The 17,410-nt window shown below is 38.5% G+C and overlaps 1 protein-coding gene across 2 annotated transcripts in view; it reads left to right on the top strand.

Annotated features, from left to right (window-relative positions):
- The window catches only part of SLC9A9 (solute carrier family 9 member A9), a 538,337-nt gene that overhangs the window by 263,780 nt on the left and 257,147 nt on the right, over positions 1-17,410 (top strand). For both annotated transcript variants that reach the window (XM_032852421.1, XM_032852422.1), the window contains exon 9: positions 984-1,072. In XM_032852421.1, the coding sequence (XP_032708312.1) occupies positions 984-1,072 (89 nt within the window). The remainder of the gene's footprint in view (positions 1-983; positions 1,073-17,410) is intronic.

The following is a 17,410-nucleotide window of genomic DNA, read 5'->3' as shown; positions in this document are numbered from 1 at the left end:
GACTTGAGGAATACTTACATCTTATGTTTTTCCCAAAGCCCTCCTCTATGCTCAATTTCCCATAATTAATAGAATCTTTAATCCAAAGTATAATGCCATCCCCACCAATTGCCTACCCCAACTCAGGGCTGATAACAGAGAATAGCAGCCCAGAGACAAATAACAACGTTTGTCTCATGGTTGCTACTCCTCTATCCCCAGGGAACATCTAGTGTATGTATGGCTTCATGTCACATAAAGCTAGGTATACTGATAGCTTAAGAAATCAATCCCGCAGTCAGCCTAGAAGCAGCTGAAGGCTCACTGTAGGAAGGAAGCACACAAGAACAGACCAGCTTACCTTCAAGGAGTGTGTGCCTTGGATGTACTCACTAAGTTCTTCAGCAGCAGAAAATAGAACACCCAACTTTGTCAGGGAGGCACAGGGCCAAAAAGGACCTTTCTCTCATGCTTGGCAAGTAGAGGCATTGGCAGGGGCAACAAAACCCTTATAGATCTCTTAAGTTTGTGACTCATGGTTTTCAATACTAAATTATGTATGATGGGAACCTCTTCAGGTTCCTCAGGATACCCAGTGAAATGCAAATGTTTGAGTGAGTGTGCCAGCATTTAGGATAAAATGCAAAAAAAGCAGTTGGCACTAGCTATGAGAAGACTGGAGTTGCCCACATAGTCTTTTGTTCATGTTTTCCCAAGTATAACTTTCTTAACTCATGACCAGAGAATCATTTATCCTCAAGAAGAATGTACTTCTTAATACTTTTCTTTAGGTTAATCCTGTAGGACCCATGTTTAAAACAAGTAGAAAGGTGTACGCCAATACAAGATCCTTTTAATTATGAAGAACTGACAATTACGGTAATAATTATCAGTTTTAACTCTACTGACATCAAGTCCACCTCTTCTTCTAGCTGATGTGGCCCTACCCATTGTATTAGATGGGAAAGAAAATTGGTTTTGACTGGTATGTTTTTGAATTTCAGGAATAGTTGCTGTTCTCTTCTGTGGAGTCACACAGGCACATTATACCTACAACAATCTGTCATCCGATTCCAAAATGAGGACTAAACAGGTAAAAGAAAAAATTCACTACAGGCTTTGTCTCTTTTCACAGTGTAATGGTTATGTTGCAATTCTGCCAATGTACTCGGAAAGAATTTCATTAGTGAAGGAAGAAAGTAAGCTTAAGGCTTCATTATAGGTTGGATATTTATAGATTTTTTTTTTCCTCCAGGATAACCATTAACAATTCTCTTGGTAAGCAAAAATATAGTTATAATAGTCTCTCCCTCCTGAGAAATGTGGAACATAGATTGTCAGTCTTGAAGATGAAAGGCCCACAGTGGGTAATAATTCACAGTCACTTACATCTAAAAGCATTAAAAAGCATGTGAGATAGGGTAGTTATATAGAGAGAAGGAAATGAAGAAGAATAAGGAAGTGATGTTTGGTCTTTAATTGGGTGCTTTCACTTCTAAGTAAACTCAGCTGCTAGTTGTCACACTAGCAGAATATATCTCCCATATGCCAAAAACACATGTGTTTGGATATTTGTACATGAACCTTCATAGATTCCTTACAAAAACATGCTGCACAGCCCCTCTGCAGCAAGAACTATACTAGATACTAAGGATAAAAGGACATGGGATATGACCTTGTCTTTAGGGTTCGTTACCAAGTCTGTTGATGAGGATAAGGATGTGAAAGGAACAATTAATTATCCACAGTGTAATACGGATTGTGATAGAAATATCTGTATACGATGTTTGGGGAGCACTCATTAGGGCATCCTCTTTAGTTAGGATTGGGAAGATGAAGAGAAAGTTTCCAGAGATGATGTCCAATCTGAAGCTTGAAATACAATAGAAGTTAATTAGGCAATTATGTGGGGTCTAATGAAGGGTGGGAAGGTAGCATGAAGAGCATTTGAAACCAAAGTTGAGGATGAACAAAAATCTCTGAAGCAATTGATTGAAGCACTTTAACTAGTTCTGTGTGGCTAGGGAATGGGGTAAGGCTACAGTGAGTGATGAATCCATAGAGCGAGAGACCAGTTTACGTAAGGACGTCCATAGCTTGTGAAGGAGTGTTTCACCTTTGTCCTAAAGGTAACGGGGAGTGTCTTAACCAACACAAATGTATTGTATGAGAAATGTAGAAGTCTAAGTTCAAGGTGTCAGCAGGATTAGTTCCTTCTGAAGGACTGTGAGGGAGAGTCTGTTCTATTCCTTTCTCTTAGCTTCTGGCAGTTTTCCAAAAATCTTTGGTATTCTTTAACTTGGAGACATGTCATCTTACTCTCTACCCTTCATATTCACATGGCCTTCTCCCTATGAGTGTCTCTGTCTCCAAATGTCCCTTTTTTATAAGGACATCAGCCAGATTAGAGGCCCACTCTTCTCTAGTATAACCTCATTTTAACTCAACTAATTATATTTTACATGACCCTATTTCCAAACAAGGTCACTTTCTGAGGTACTAGGGGTTACGACTTCAACATATGAATTTTGGGGGAGCCTGCATTCAGCCCATAACAGGAAATCACTGAAGTGTCTGAAGCAAAGTGATTTTAGGATAATTGGAGTTCCATTTTTAGAAATATGACTCTGATAGACAAGAGGAGCATGGATCAAGTGATATTTGTATCAGTATCTTTGCCGTGAAAGAAACAACCATACAACCTCAGTGGCATCCAAAAATAACATTTATTTCTTACACATCTGCAGGATTTAAGTCTAGAGTGGGCTTGGCTGGGGCATGTAGCAGTACCATCTGTCTGTAACTCTTCGCCTAGCAGACAAGCAAGCCCTAAGGTGCAAGTCCATTTCAAGCCTCAGCTTGCATCACATTTTCACATCTTATTGACCAAAGAAAATCACATGCCTAAGCCTAAGGTCAAGAGACTGACCAGGTCACCAGCCCACAGTGGGAGAGCGCTGCAAGGTTATATGGTTAAGGAGTGTGGATAGAGAGAATAATGAAGAATTGGACCAAAATACAAATGGAGGCAGAGAATCTTCTATTATAAGCCCAACAATGCTGAGGATATTTAATGTGATGTTGGGACAATGGGGGTAGAAAAAGCCAAAGTGACGTCTGAGCAAAATGTAATTGGCCAGGAATTCCTAACCAGTTTTTGAAGACCTACCTTAAAGCTCTAAAATGGTAATTAGTTTCCTCTGTCTTTGTCATGTACCAAGCTTAGCAGGCTGTGACCCTACCTCCCACCTACCTAGGCCTAGGTCACCCTTCCCCCTCTGACCATCAGGGGAATCATAAAGACACAATTACAGATTTTTTAAGGACCCACAGTTAAAAAAAAATGATACCAATACCTAGCAACCTCCAATATAATATCCTTTTAATTATAGAGACTACAGCATTCTCTAGGGCTTAAAGGGAAACGTCTTGGGCTGTTTTTTTCTGACCTTGACTGGTTCTCTGAGCATTTGTATCTGGGGAACTGAACTCTGGTTAGGGACATGCACTTTTAAGTCACGCTATCTAGACTGCTCAGCAGAACTTCAAAGATAACTCATCTCATGGCAAGACAGCAACCTAGCACCTAGGGGAGACAAAGCCAAAATCAGTGTGCCACAGCCTTCTGTTCTCTCAATGATTTGACAAGCATTCCCTAATGGACTTCCAGCATCTGGTTTTATAATGCTCTCCTTTAAGGAAGGAAATTTTTACAAGTTCATTCTTTAACATCTGATAATTGCATCCCTCCATCTTTGTTTCCCCCTTTACCTCCCTTCTTGGGTGTCTAATTCATAGTAGGAGCTTAATGAATGCCTTCTCTTCTTCATTTCTTTTCTCTCGGGATTTGTCATTTTCTATCTCTTTTTCCTCATCATATATATATATATATGGCATATATACATATTTATACACACATACATACCTCCATGTTCATATTTCCACACTCGTGTACAGAGTCTGAGGTCATCCTTTGAAAGAAATGAGATCCCAGACCTTTAATTAACTTCACAGAAAAGAAGCTCATGGCCACATCTGTACCAGTGTAGCAAACAAAGCTCAAACTCCATGTGGGAAGCCAATTACAAATTGTAAAAAGAGGTTGAGGCAGTATTATAGAGGTTACCACTATATCCTCTCTGAAACTGGGGAAGATTTGCAAGATATTATTTGATAATACATGGTTATGAAGAGCAGTATCTTCCTCTGTACCTCCCCACACTGTGTTCACTGTCGGTGAGAAAAGTAAAAGTAACACAGGCTCTGTGCCTCTGTCCCCGGAACTGTTTAATGGGGACAAAGGAAGTCAGTTAGTGAAGTCTAGGGACAATCTATGAAAATCTACTTTGTATTATAAAATTCAAAGGTGATATGGTTTCTAAAGAAATTTTATTCATGGACTGGGCCTGTATCAGCTAATCCAATAGCTACATCTGGATACAAAGACTTTTGAGAATTATATATCCTTTATAACTTCAAGAACTAGAGTGTCTTTTTTAAATTGCATTTTCACTTTAAAATATGTTTTGTGAATTGATTTTCACTCCAACCTATGAAAAAACATGTAACATCACTATGTGTTAGGCACAAAGCAGCATAATAGAGACACTTGGATGCTGTTACTCACTGCAAGGATTTATATTTTGATAGCAAATCATTCTATTAAAGACTATATGAACATGCACAACAATCCCTTTCCTTAGACTTGCAGTGATTTGCTTTCTTTAGGGTATGCACACCTAGCCCTAGAAATAGACAAATACTGTAAGCCCTGACTCTTGCCCAAAAAACTGAATACTGCTAGAGGTACTCAAGATGGACATTAGCACATAGCAGTATGTGAGCCTAGAGGTCTCACCTTGAACCATCCAGAAGACTCCATACAGACTCCATGATACTACTCACACAGATCCCAACCTGCCTTCCAATCCTTTCCTCCTTCATGCCCTCACTTGCTAAACTGGCCTAGATGCTGATAATCTGGGCCAAACTCCAGGGTGTTTCCAGAGCTATCTTTACCTTGCCTGAGGCTGACTTGCAAAACCATGCACTTCCCTACCAACCCTTTTAACTAGAATTTCTCCTTCCCTTCCTGCAGTTCCCACCTAAAAATTATTTTCAACAGATACACATGAGCCTATAATATTTTTAAATAATGAACATGTATTATACATTAACATGTATGAAGTAATTATTTCATTTACTTACTACTTATTTTTTTTTTTACCTGAGAAGTAGCTCTCTTTATTTTCACTGCTTACCTTCATTCATTTAACTAACATTTTTTGAGAGCCTATTTTGTGCCAGTCACTGTTCAAGGTGCTGGAGTAGAAGAGGGAACAAAAAAGAATTTCTTCTAGTAGAGGATGTATTTTTTTGTAATCAGAATAAATATACTAGATATGTAGTGTGTTTATGGCAAGTCATAAGGCCAATAATAAAGTAGAGAAGGGAGTTAGGAGCGTAGGTATGGGGAGTCAGGTTGCAATTTTAGATGGGGTGGTCAGGGATGCTCTCAATAAGAAAGTGATACTTGAAAGAAGTAAAAGGGAAACTTATGTGGACATTTGGAGCAGAGCTGCCCAGAAATTGAGAACAACAGATATAGAGGCCACCTGAGGCAAAATGACCAATGTGGACCAGGAGGGAATACGACAGACAGTATCAAGGCAGTGACACAGACAGAGCATGGAGAACCTAAACAAAGTGAAGAAACACTGGAGGCTTTTAAGTAAAGGCATTGCATAATATGATTTAAATTTTAAAGAATGGAGGCGTCATTTATTAGTCAAAGAGCACTGCAAGACAGCAGGTTTGAGGGACAATTCAAGTAGAGCATTGACTTGTTACATTTGAGATATATATTGGTCAATAAAAGGAGCCATTGAGTAGCTTATTGAGTAGCTCCATAGAATTCTGGAGTTCAGGAGAGTGGTTGAGGTGAGAAGTATAATTTTGGAAGTCATCAGCATAGAGATGATATTGAAAACATGAAACTAGATGAGATGTCTAAGAGAGAAATGGGGAGAGATCCAGAAGTCAAGCCTTGAGGCACTGCAATGGTAAGACACCGGGAACAAGCAAAGGAGCTTAAGAGATAGTAGTCAGTAGGGAGAAGGAAAATAAAGAAAATATGGTGTCCTGGAACTCAAATGAAGAGAGTGTCTCAAAAAGGAGCATGATGAGTTTTGACAAATCCTGCCGAATGGTCGAGTAAGATGAACATGAACATCATTGATGACATTGATAAGAGCCATATTGGTGGAGTGTCAGGGTAAACGCCTAATTATAATAGGTTCAAGAGAGGATGGAAGGAAAGAAATTGGACACTGCATTTATGGACATGTCTTCCAAAGGAGTTTTGCTGGAAGCAGGGAAATGAGATGCTAGCTAGAGGGAGAAGTGAGGCTAAAAGAAAAATCTTTTTATTTTTAAGGTGGAAAAATAGCAGTACTTTTGTATGATCATAGGAATAACCAGAAAAGAGAAGACTGTGTGGTAGCAGGTTTGCCAAAACTTGTTAAGTGGCAGAGGCAAATTTTAAATTTAGATCTTTTGACTTTGTAGTTCAAACTATTTTGCCTGTTAATAAATGTGTTTTTCTTCTTCAAAGATTTTATTTATTTATTTATTTTCAAGATTTTATTTATTTATTTGAAAGAGAGAAAGAGACAGAGTACATGAGCAGGGGGAGGGGCAGAGGGAGAGAGAGAAGCAGGCTCCCCACTGAACAGGGAGCCTGATGTGTGGCTTGAGCCTAGGACCTGGGGGTTCATGATTCCAGGACCTTGGGGTTCATGGCCTGAACCAAAGGCAGATGCTTAACTGACTATTCCTGGCACCCCAGTAAATATTCTTTGATTAATAGATGCAATAGTAGGAATTGTGGGGCATAGCATCATTTATTCAATAAACCTTCAATGGATGGATAGATGAATTAAAGAATAAGTGAATGGCGATCTTTATTATACTTTCAGTTAATTAAGTTAATGAGTCATTTATCTTGTATTTAATTCTATAATCTTTGAAAACCTGGCAATCTTAGTACGTTTTAATTTTTTTACTAAAGTATAAATTGGGGCTGACATGGATATTTTCATGCAGTTGTTTTTGAAAAGCCAGATTCTTTGTCTAGCATTTATGAGCAAACAATGGCATCTTCATTATAGCACATTCTTTCCAGATGCTTATTTTATTTCTATTCCACCCAGATGATATTTTGAGTGTTTATCATTACTGAATGGAAAGGCAGCATTGCAGATCCAAATTTATATTTCCAATAAGAAAATGGTGCCAAGTTGGATGTGCTGTACATGACTTTGTAAGAAAACTCAAGCAAAAGATCTGGAATGTGGGAGAGGTCATATGATATGGTAGAAAGAAGACTGAGAGTCCAGAATGCTGGAATTTCCCCCTCGTCTCTACAACAAATGGTGAAGGCCTTGGATAATTAATTTAATACCTGTGAGCTTCTGTTTTCTCATTTGTAAAATGAATGAATGACCTATATGACTGAGTTTTAGGGATCATGCTTTAAATCTAAACTCCTGTGACTTGATATAGAGCATAAGATATGCATCTGGTTCCTTCTCCCAGACTAGGACTGGGCAGAGATCACTTGTTTACGGACTGTAATGCATGAGGATGGGGGCGGGGGGAGATCCAAGTTTGCCATTGATCTTGAGGATAAATCGTTGGGTAGACCATGTTTAATGAATTGTCAAATCAAATCTAAGGATGAAGCAATCAAAAACCAAAGTCCCCAATTCATCCTGGGGTGAAAAGTTTCACTGAGGGCTGGGTATTTCCTATGGAAATCTCTCTGTTCCTGAGTGGTTGTAATGGCTTTTCCTAAAGACTGTCTATATCCTTGAGGTGGAGAGTACAGAGCTAATTGCTCCCACTGAGTCTCAAAATCTGACCAAAGACCTTTCCAGCTTTTCAATTCAAGCATGGACTGATGGTAGACTAAGCGCCACTGAAGATACCATGCTAGAAGCCAGTGAGACAAAGACAAATAAGACCAAATTCTCATCCTTAGGAGTTCCTGATACAGCAGGGGACACACATTTGCATAGACACACATGTGTACACACATGTATATGCACATGCTAGCACACACATGCACAGACAACAACCCCACATGACAAATGTTAACACAGAGGGATGTGTAACAGGTCATGGGAACCAGATCACTGAATTGCTTCCTGGAGGCAAGGTGTTCATGGGAAGCTGATTGTGGATTGGATGTTTGGATAATTAGAAGATTATCAGACAGACTTCATGGGGGATGAAAGCAAAGTAGTGAACTCTGACTGGGGTACCCTTGGGGAAGTAGGTAGGAGTGTTTTGAAGCCACTGATATAGGTTGGGGAGCAGAAAAGGAAGGATGTGGGAGAGAGCTGAGAACTAAAATGAAGAGGTGATTTCAGACAGAACTTTTAGTGTCTCACTGTGCTACATTTAAGAGAACTGTATCCTATAAGGCTAATAACTGCCTAAGGCTTTTAGGCATAGAAATGATGATGATAATCAGATTTGTGCCTTACAAAGATAATGAAGATAGCATCATGAAGGAAATGACAGCAATCTACGACATCCATCTCACTGCTCACCACACTTTCTTTTGATAAACTACTTATATATATAACATCTAAATTTATCTTAAGTTACTTCTGTACCTCTAGACCTATTTTTGTCCTGTCTAACTTCTTTGGATGTTGTGTTCTATATGAAAAGTTATGGAAATTTGCCGTTTGATTTTTGCCTTAAACTTAGGAGTTCATTAAATACTTGCTGAATTAATAAATAAATGAATGAATGAATGATGACCATTAACATTCCAAGACAAAAAGTAGAGGGGAAACAATATATGCTAATTAATGGTTTTATTTAATTCTGATATGATGCATTAATTTAAATGTAATGAGTTGGATGCATAAAGCAAATGTCTAGGGTAATCCTGAGATACTGAAAGAAAGATCAAGCACAATTCCATCACTTGTGTGAGTTTCCTGCAGTGTACCTCCACCTTATTGATTTGCATTACAGTGGTTTTTGATTATGGTTTTGTGCAATTTTTCTCCGTCAGTTTTAACAAAAGCAGGCACGTTCCATCCCAGTTACCTGTTCCAAGGCACAGTGGAGAGAAAGAGAGAGAGAATGTCATGGGCAACAATGCCCCTGCTTCCCTGGCTTCTGAGAAGTAAGATCAAAGATATCTTCATAAAGCATAGAATTGCCTTTTTTATTTTTTTACTCTAATTACATTTCTTTTGTCAAGATTTCTACCACTTTTCTTCTTCCTTTCATTCAAAGTACTTTTAAAAATGCCATCCTAGAAGAGTTGAATGTATAAATGATGGCAAAGTGTTTAAATTTCTCCTTAGCTAAGCTGATGATTCTTTTCAATGAAATCCATTATATTGTATAAAGGACATTTAGTAGTTCAGCTAATAAGTGTTCTTTTTAAAATGCTAATGAGAGTGGAGCTCACACATCATGGCAAGAGCACACTGTACTTTCAGTGCCCAGAAAGAATTCTTGTCTACGAACCCTTACTCCACAACCAGTGTGCATTATAGTAGGGGTCCCAAATGACCACTTGCACCCTCAGTTATGTATACGTCCTATATGCCAGATACTGAGGCCCAGGGAGAAATAAAGCTAAGTAAGACATGAACTATGCTTTCCCTTGAAAATCTTTCATGTAAATTTTTTTCTTTGGTAAAGCTATAATTGTACTGTAACTTCTCAATTAAATCTTAGCTACTCTTTTAACCACACATCTGTGTTTGTTTATCATAGTATATAATTGCAGTTGAATTTTTTAAGTCATAAAATCCAGCAAGTTCAGGGGCACATGGGTGACTCAGGTGGTTAAGCGTTCAGCTCTTGAGTTCAGCTCAAGTCATGATCTCAGGGTGGTGAGATCAAGCCCCGAGTTGGGCTCCAGGCTAGGCGTGGAGCCTACATAAGGTTCTCTCTTTGCCCCCTCCAACTCCCACCCCCACTTATGTGCATTCTAATAAAAAAAAAAATTGAAGAAGTTTCGAGTGAGGTGGTACTATAAAGATAAACTTTTAAACCCAGAACTGTGTTGACGGGAACTGATTCCCAAGGAAGTTCAATGACTTGGAGGGGTAGAGTCAGTTCTCCCACCCAGGGGCCAAACTAGACCTAAATCAGTGCTGAAGGGATAGCAGCCTTTGGTGTATTAATTATCTGTTGCAGTGTAACAAATTACCCCATAACTTTGACGCTTAAAACAATAAGTTTTCATTATTTCATACAGTTTTTGAGGGCTCTGAGCCCATGAACATCAGTTTGGCTGGGTAGTTCTAGCTCATAGTCTCTCATGATATGACTAGACAAGCTGTTGTCCAAGGCTGAAGAATCTGAAGATTTGAATGGGTCTGGATGACACACTACAAGATGGCTTACTCACACAGCTGTTGGTAGAAGCTTTCCATTCTTCACCATTTGTCATCCATAGAGCTAGCTGCTTGCGTGTCCTCCATGATATGAAAGCTTACTTTCCCTCAGAGCAACTGAAACCGGGAAGAGGAGAGGGAGAGAGAGAAAATGAAGAGAGTAGAAATGACTTAACTGTCCTCTGAAATCACACACTGTCACTTCTACCATAATCTGTTTGTTAGAAACAAGTCGCTAAGACCAGTCCACACTCAATGGGAGGGGAATTAAGCTCCATCTCTTAAAGGGAGATGTATCAAAGAATTGTGGACATATTTTAAAACTACCACGGTGCCTGATGATATTTTTGCAAATGATTTTTTGATAATGGTTTCAATTTCTTATGTGGTTGAATGTTCAGGTTTTCTACTTCTTTCTATGTTAATAACAATTGTTGAACTCTATATTGTGCATGGCATGATAAATATGTGTCTCTTAAATTATCCCAATTAATATTCACTGAAAGATCCATGAGGCAAATACCACTATGTGTCACATTTTGCAAAGGATAGAGTTGTGCATCATAACCCATTATCAATTTTCAATATTGTTTTAATACATTTGACTATATACCTTTCCTATAGAGAATGATGTGTATGTATTTCCTCCCCTTTTTAACTTACAAAACTGCATATTATACCAATCATTTTAAGAAACAGCTCTTGAATTTTCTTATCCATTCCACTACTATTTCCTCTAATTCATTCTTCCCCATTTTATCACTATTATTGTCCTTCTTCTCCTTGGGCTTCTCTTCTTCTTCCCTCTTTCCTTTAATAGAGGGTAATGAGCCCAAGTAACTTTTTCCCTGCTGACCACCACTCCTCCCTTTGCTCTTCTTCCTTAGCTTTAACACTGGCTTCAAAGGACTTTAATAAGGTAGAACAAAAAAAGTCTTTTCATTTTCCACCAAAGTATTGGTGCTATTACTTCTGTTCTGTTCACCTCTTTATCTTGTGATAGATATTTTATTCCATTTTGCTAGTTGGTTTTCTTTTTTTTTTTTAATTCATCAGTATTCCACACACTGAGTATTATTAGTTGTTTTCTTCTGCTTCTTCATCACCATGGTAAAAAGCCATATTAGAGTCACCTAATGGGACTATCTTTATCTCTACACAATAAGCAATATCTTTATGGCCCGTATTAATTCACCTTTAAATTTCTTGCCAACAAGATTTCAAAGTCTTCTCTTACTTTTTGTCTTTCTTATCTTCCAGAACTCCAAGAATGTGTACATATTTCATTTAGCTTTTTCTAAAATTTAATTTTCTTAATACATTTTCCCCAAAATAATGGCTTTGTATTCTTTTTCACTATAAAGAGCCTCAGCCCCTCAAAGAGATGATCTTCTGTCTCCCTCTTACTCTCATTCTTGATCTTTGTCTCACTTTTTTTTTCTCTCATTCTTTTGCCTTTAGAAAACAAAACTAAACAAAATACTATCATAAACACTTGAATATCAACATATAAATATATATTATCCATGTCCTTCTATGTATGGGTCTGATTCAATGTGTAATGGAAAAACTTATCTGAATAGGGTTTAAAAGATTGACTGGCTTGATCCTTGCTTTAATGACATTCAAGACAGATGGTTGCTCATTACCTTAAAATTTCTAAGGATGGCAATGGTATAACCCCCTTAAATAGCCCATTATAGTTTTATTACCCTGTTTGATAGGTTCAGGTATGAAGGGCTTCAGTCTCATAATGGCATTTTGGGATGATAAATGGAAATTACTGTAATTTTTCTACTCATTTTAATTAAATTTTATTGATGCAGCACAGAAAACATCAAGGCTGAATACATGTGCTATAGTGTGTGTTTGTTAAAGAATGTTGCCAAATTTAAGGATGCCATTTCCTTGATGGTCTTGAAAGTTGCAGCAAATGGATTTAATAAAATGTTAAGTCTTTGTGCAATTCCTTCAGAAGAGAAATTGAATTGCTTGTGAAGACAACAGCTCAAAAATCCAAAGAATCCCACCAGTGGAGATATGATAGAACACCCTGATTAAAGTACCTAAAAGGGAAATCTAATAAATAAGAATAAAAATTTGATTTTAGGAAAGTCACTTAACACAATTGTTCTGGGTTACACTGAGAAAGAACTTGATTGGAATCAGGAGTGACTGATCTGTTCTTAATGGAGAAGAGAATGTCCTTTATAATGGAACTGCTTTAGCAGTGAACATCTAGGTAACAAGCTATTCCTGACATGTTTTTCCATTGGTTCCAAGCTGTTAAAAAAATTATGCCTGAAGACTTACTTCTTTCCCCCTTTTTTTTCTGTGCCTTACTCTATTCAAATTAAAGTTTCAAGGACAAATTAGAGGGACAAAATATCTGATCAAAAATGAAAGAATTATTCTATTGGGAAAGAATGTCTAATCTCTTCTCAGTCACTGCAGGTAACTGGATTTGCACAACTCTTCTCTTCCCCAGATATCTGTGAAAATGTGGTCATTGGAACACAGGTCTGGAGAAAGGATTATTTTTGGTTTCTAGGACTATGACTTCATACCCGAGGACTTGTCATCCTCCATCTTGCTTTTCCTTTCTAAACATGCTATTCTTATGGTAGCATAAGGGTCCACAACATAGGGCCAAAGCAGAAGATCTTTTGGCCAACTAGAAACAGAAGGGACTGCAGTTAGCACATGGGATGAGAACCAGCGAGTTTCAGAATTCTGAGTTCTGACATAGGTTTCTGGACAGTAAATGTAAAGTTCTGCGATCAGCCCCCGAGGTCTCTCCCTAGGGCCACAAAGCAAACTTACAGCTTAACTTTTTATGTCCCTATGCAGGTGTTCTCAAATGGTGGTCTGCAGGCTGGTGTTGTAATGATTCAGTTTAATGACACTGCCTATACTCCTTTCTGGCATAAATTAATAATTTACACTGCCCTCTTAAGGAAAACACCACCATTCTTTCCTTTGTGCTGGTTTATTGTTTGGTTTGGGGTTTGCTTTTATATACCAAGTTGAGACAGGTGGTCTACAGGAGTATTTTTGCTTCACCCAAGTGTATTAGAAACTAAAAGGGTGTGAGACCATCTAACCTTCCAGAGAAAAGTAGTCTGATTTTTAAGGGAACATTTCTTCCTCACTTGGTCCTACTGAATGTTTCATGTAATGGTTGGACTATTGCCAGGAGTCAGATATACGGGCCTGCGGAATAAGGCAACAACACTTTACTAAAGGCTCCAGAATGTTTTAGACACTAACACAGGTGTATAGCCCTAGTTTCTGATTTTCCCAAGGTCCAGGAAACTCAAGAGAAGGAATCTGAATTTCATTTGTAATTGTCATTTAGGTATGTGGCGATGTGAGAAAAGGGTTAATGAAAGAATTTAGACAGAGAGAGAAATAAGTAAACAATTAAGAGAGAAATTCCTGTAAATGGGAAGGCATCTGGTACATCCTGAGATCAGTATCCTCCTGTGGAACCCTGGGAGAATAAACATTGCCCTTCCCAACCCACTCACCTGCTGGCAAGCCTGCACTCTGAGGGGAAGAGCACTAATTGTAAAATGGGGGTAACAACATTGTTCACTAACAGGACCCTCCTCTTTGTCCAGAATGTTGAGTGGTAAACTTGAAATAATTTAAGCTAGTATCCAAGGAACTCTACTAGATCATCTCTGAAAGAAATAGGCACCAAAAAATATCCTCCCCTACCAACTGGAGAGAGAGATAAGTGGCAGAGACCAGGAGTCAGGCAGGAATAGAGCTTCAGGTGTCAGTGGCAGGTGCCCCAAAAAGTGAATTGCAGAAGGCAGGTGGCTGCAGTGTGGCCAGCACTGGAGAGCACGGTCAGCAGCTTGAAATAAAGCAAGAATAGGCTGGTGGAAGGCAGGGTTGCCATGGCTTAGCAGAGCAACCATATGGGCAGCCAGAACTGGGGTAGGGAGCTCTCGACTCTGAATCATGTGTATCACTCCTGCTCCCTCCCATTGGAAGCTCCCAGAGCAGTAGTTCTCAACTCTGGGTGCCTGTCAGAACAACTGAGATTTCAAAAATCCCAGATGCGTGGGCTCCATACCCAGGACTTCTGACTTATTGATTCTGTGTTGGGGTCTGGCCCACAGTATTTTAAAAATTTTACCTAAGTGATCTAATGAATAGTCAAAGTTGAGAGCTTGGAAAGACACTGGACACAGTAAGACTGAAGACCTGTCATTTGACAGCTGGGGGTTTTGATCCAGCAGATTGGAGACACACTGTCCAAGTGACTTCATGTGGGAACCACACACTGGTGGGCTTCGGGCACTGATTCTCTAACCGGGCTGCTCATTAGAAGCACCCAGGAAATTGTCAAAATCATGATGCCTGGTGCCTCCCCCTGGGATTATGATTTAACCTGCATGGGGTACGGCCTGGGCAGCAAAAATGTTCAAAGTTCCTTAGCTGTTTCTAATGTGCAGCCACACTTGAGAACCAGTGACCTAGGGGACATTAAAGTCACTCATATGGCTCCCCCTTTGGAATTCTCATAAATATTTAAGAGAAAAGGAAACTCTGGAAGGATTTTATATTCTGTGTGAGTAGGTGGAGGCTTAGAGACATTAAAATTTGGATGTTTGTATAAATAACTTTATATTTGCAGGCAGGATTTTTGGAGACATTACCCAAATAAGTATTTTCACAGTTCATAGATCTGGGTAAGCAGTCACACTGCCCAAACTGAAAACCAATTGACAGACCCTCTCTTATAGGGTGACTTGCTCACCTATCTGAAGCAAACAAACGGAGGTTTCATTTTAAAATTCAGATTCATTACAGTAATCACAGCATGTAAAACTGTTACACTACATAAAAAATGGGACTTCAGCTGGGATGAGTTAGGGGTATCTACTTTCACTTCTTTAATCTTTGATGTAGTAGAAAGCAAATTTGATTAATATTTATTGAATATCAAATAGCTGCTAGTCTAAAGCAGTTTGGTGAAAATTAGTATATTTAATCTTCATGACAATAACTGGTGAGTTAGGTCTCATTAGAAGCTATTTTACTGAGGGGGAAACTAGGACACAGAGGGGGTAATTTACCTGAGATCACACAGCAAATAAGTATAGATGGGGAAAATGGGATTGGAACAAATTTCAAATCCAGTTCTTTTCCCACCTCTCCAAAGGCATTTCTTCTATCTCTAGTTAGTGACTTAAAAGTATCCCACAATTTACTTCTCATTTGCCAGTTTTAGTTTCATGTGGCAATTTTTATATGATGAATTTCATGAAATACATTTGGAAAGTTGCTAAGTGTGTACTCTATATGAATCTAGACTTGCATACACTATCCTCTATTATAGATTCTAGGAAAGAGAAATTTTCCCCACTTCTTCTCCACCTAAAACTATTTGGAGCCCCAATAAATCATATCTTCTTAGAGTCAATACTCTTGAGGTTTACGAAACTACAATCCAACTTCATCAGCTGAGGAGGTGGTGCTTCTTAAATGTCAGTGGTTCTAATTAGTATACTCTTATCAAGTGTGAATTGGGAGAAAACTTACCATGTCTGTTTCTCAGAAGCTATGGCTAAGGTACAGTTTGATAATTTTTCAGAATTGTACAAAAGAAAAGTGAAATATTTTCTATATAATAAATGTGTAAAGAAGAATCAAATGTGCGTTTAAAGGTATAATCTATTTGCAAATATTACATGTTTGTATTAGAAATTTTAGATTCTTCAACATTTGTAAGAGCTTTCAACTTAGAACACCTTATTCTACTCGCTGAGTCACTTTCCAAGGAACACATTTGTATCAAAAATCATAAGTACTTCAAAAGCTCATATCACCACAAGGAACTATTCAAATGCTTAGAAATACAGAAAACCCTGTATCAAAAAGCATACGTTAATATTTAATTTTAAGCAAGAAATGCAATGTTTTTCAGAGTTAAACAAAAAAAATGTATGTAAATTCATTAACAGTGTTCAACTGAACATGCAGATATACCATCGAAATATCATCGGCAGAAAGTGATAGAACTGAACCTGACTCCAGGTTTCTGCTTTTAACATGAATTTTTTTGTGTAGAAACAATATGTACTCATGGATTTTGTGATGTAGAAAACACTCAAGTGTTTTAAACTGTCTTTAAGAACTGCTCCAGTCGGGGTGCCTGGGTGGCTCAGTGGGTTAAAGCCTTTGCCTTCGGCTCAGGTCATCATCCCTGAGTCCTGGGATCGAGCCCCCACATCTGGCTCTCTGCTTGACAGGGATCCTGCTTCGCCTTCTGTCTCTCTGCCTGCCTCTCTACCTACTTGTGATCTCTGTCTGTCAAATAAATAAATAAATTCTTAAAAAAAAATTTTTTTTAACCCTTAAAAATTAAAAAAAAAAGGGGGGGCACCTGGGTGGCTCAGTGGGTTAAGCCTCTGCCTTTGGCTTAGGTCATGATCTCAGGGTCCTGGGATCGAGACCCGCATCGGGCTCTCCGCTCCGTGGGGAGCCTGCTTCCCCCTCTCTCTCTGCCTGCCTCTCTGCCTGCCTGTGACCTCTCTCTCTCTCTCTCTCAAATAAATAAATAAAATCTTTAAAAAAAAAAATTAAAAAAAAAAAAGAATTGCTCCAGTCTGTGTGTTCATCATCAATAAATTAATTTTACTTTGGCTTGAATACACACACACACACACACACACACGCCTTCTATATGAAAATATATATATGTGCCTTCTCAGCACTGCAACTGCTTTTAAGTGATTCTTTTCTACATGTTTTCCTTGGGTATGATTTATCATTACACTTTAAGTGGTAACCTATAGGAGTTGGGCTTCAGATCTGCTTTTATAAGAGAGATGGCTTCAAGGCTATTGTTCATCTGAATATTCTAATGACTTATGCAAAGTTAATTTTTTTTTTTTTAGAACTTTTTCAAAAGACCTCAACCAGGGACTCCTGGGTGGCCCAGTCGGTTAAGCAACCAATTCCTGATTTTGGCTCAGGTC

Source organism: Lontra canadensis, unplaced genomic scaffold, assembly GCF_010015895.1.
Source record: "Lontra canadensis isolate GAN:19392208 unplaced genomic scaffold, GSC_riverotter_1.0 scaffold6, whole genome shotgun sequence".
NCBI lineage: Eukaryota > Metazoa > Chordata > Mammalia > Carnivora > Mustelidae > Lontra > Lontra canadensis.
This window is presented reverse-complemented; position numbering and strand designations above follow the sequence as displayed.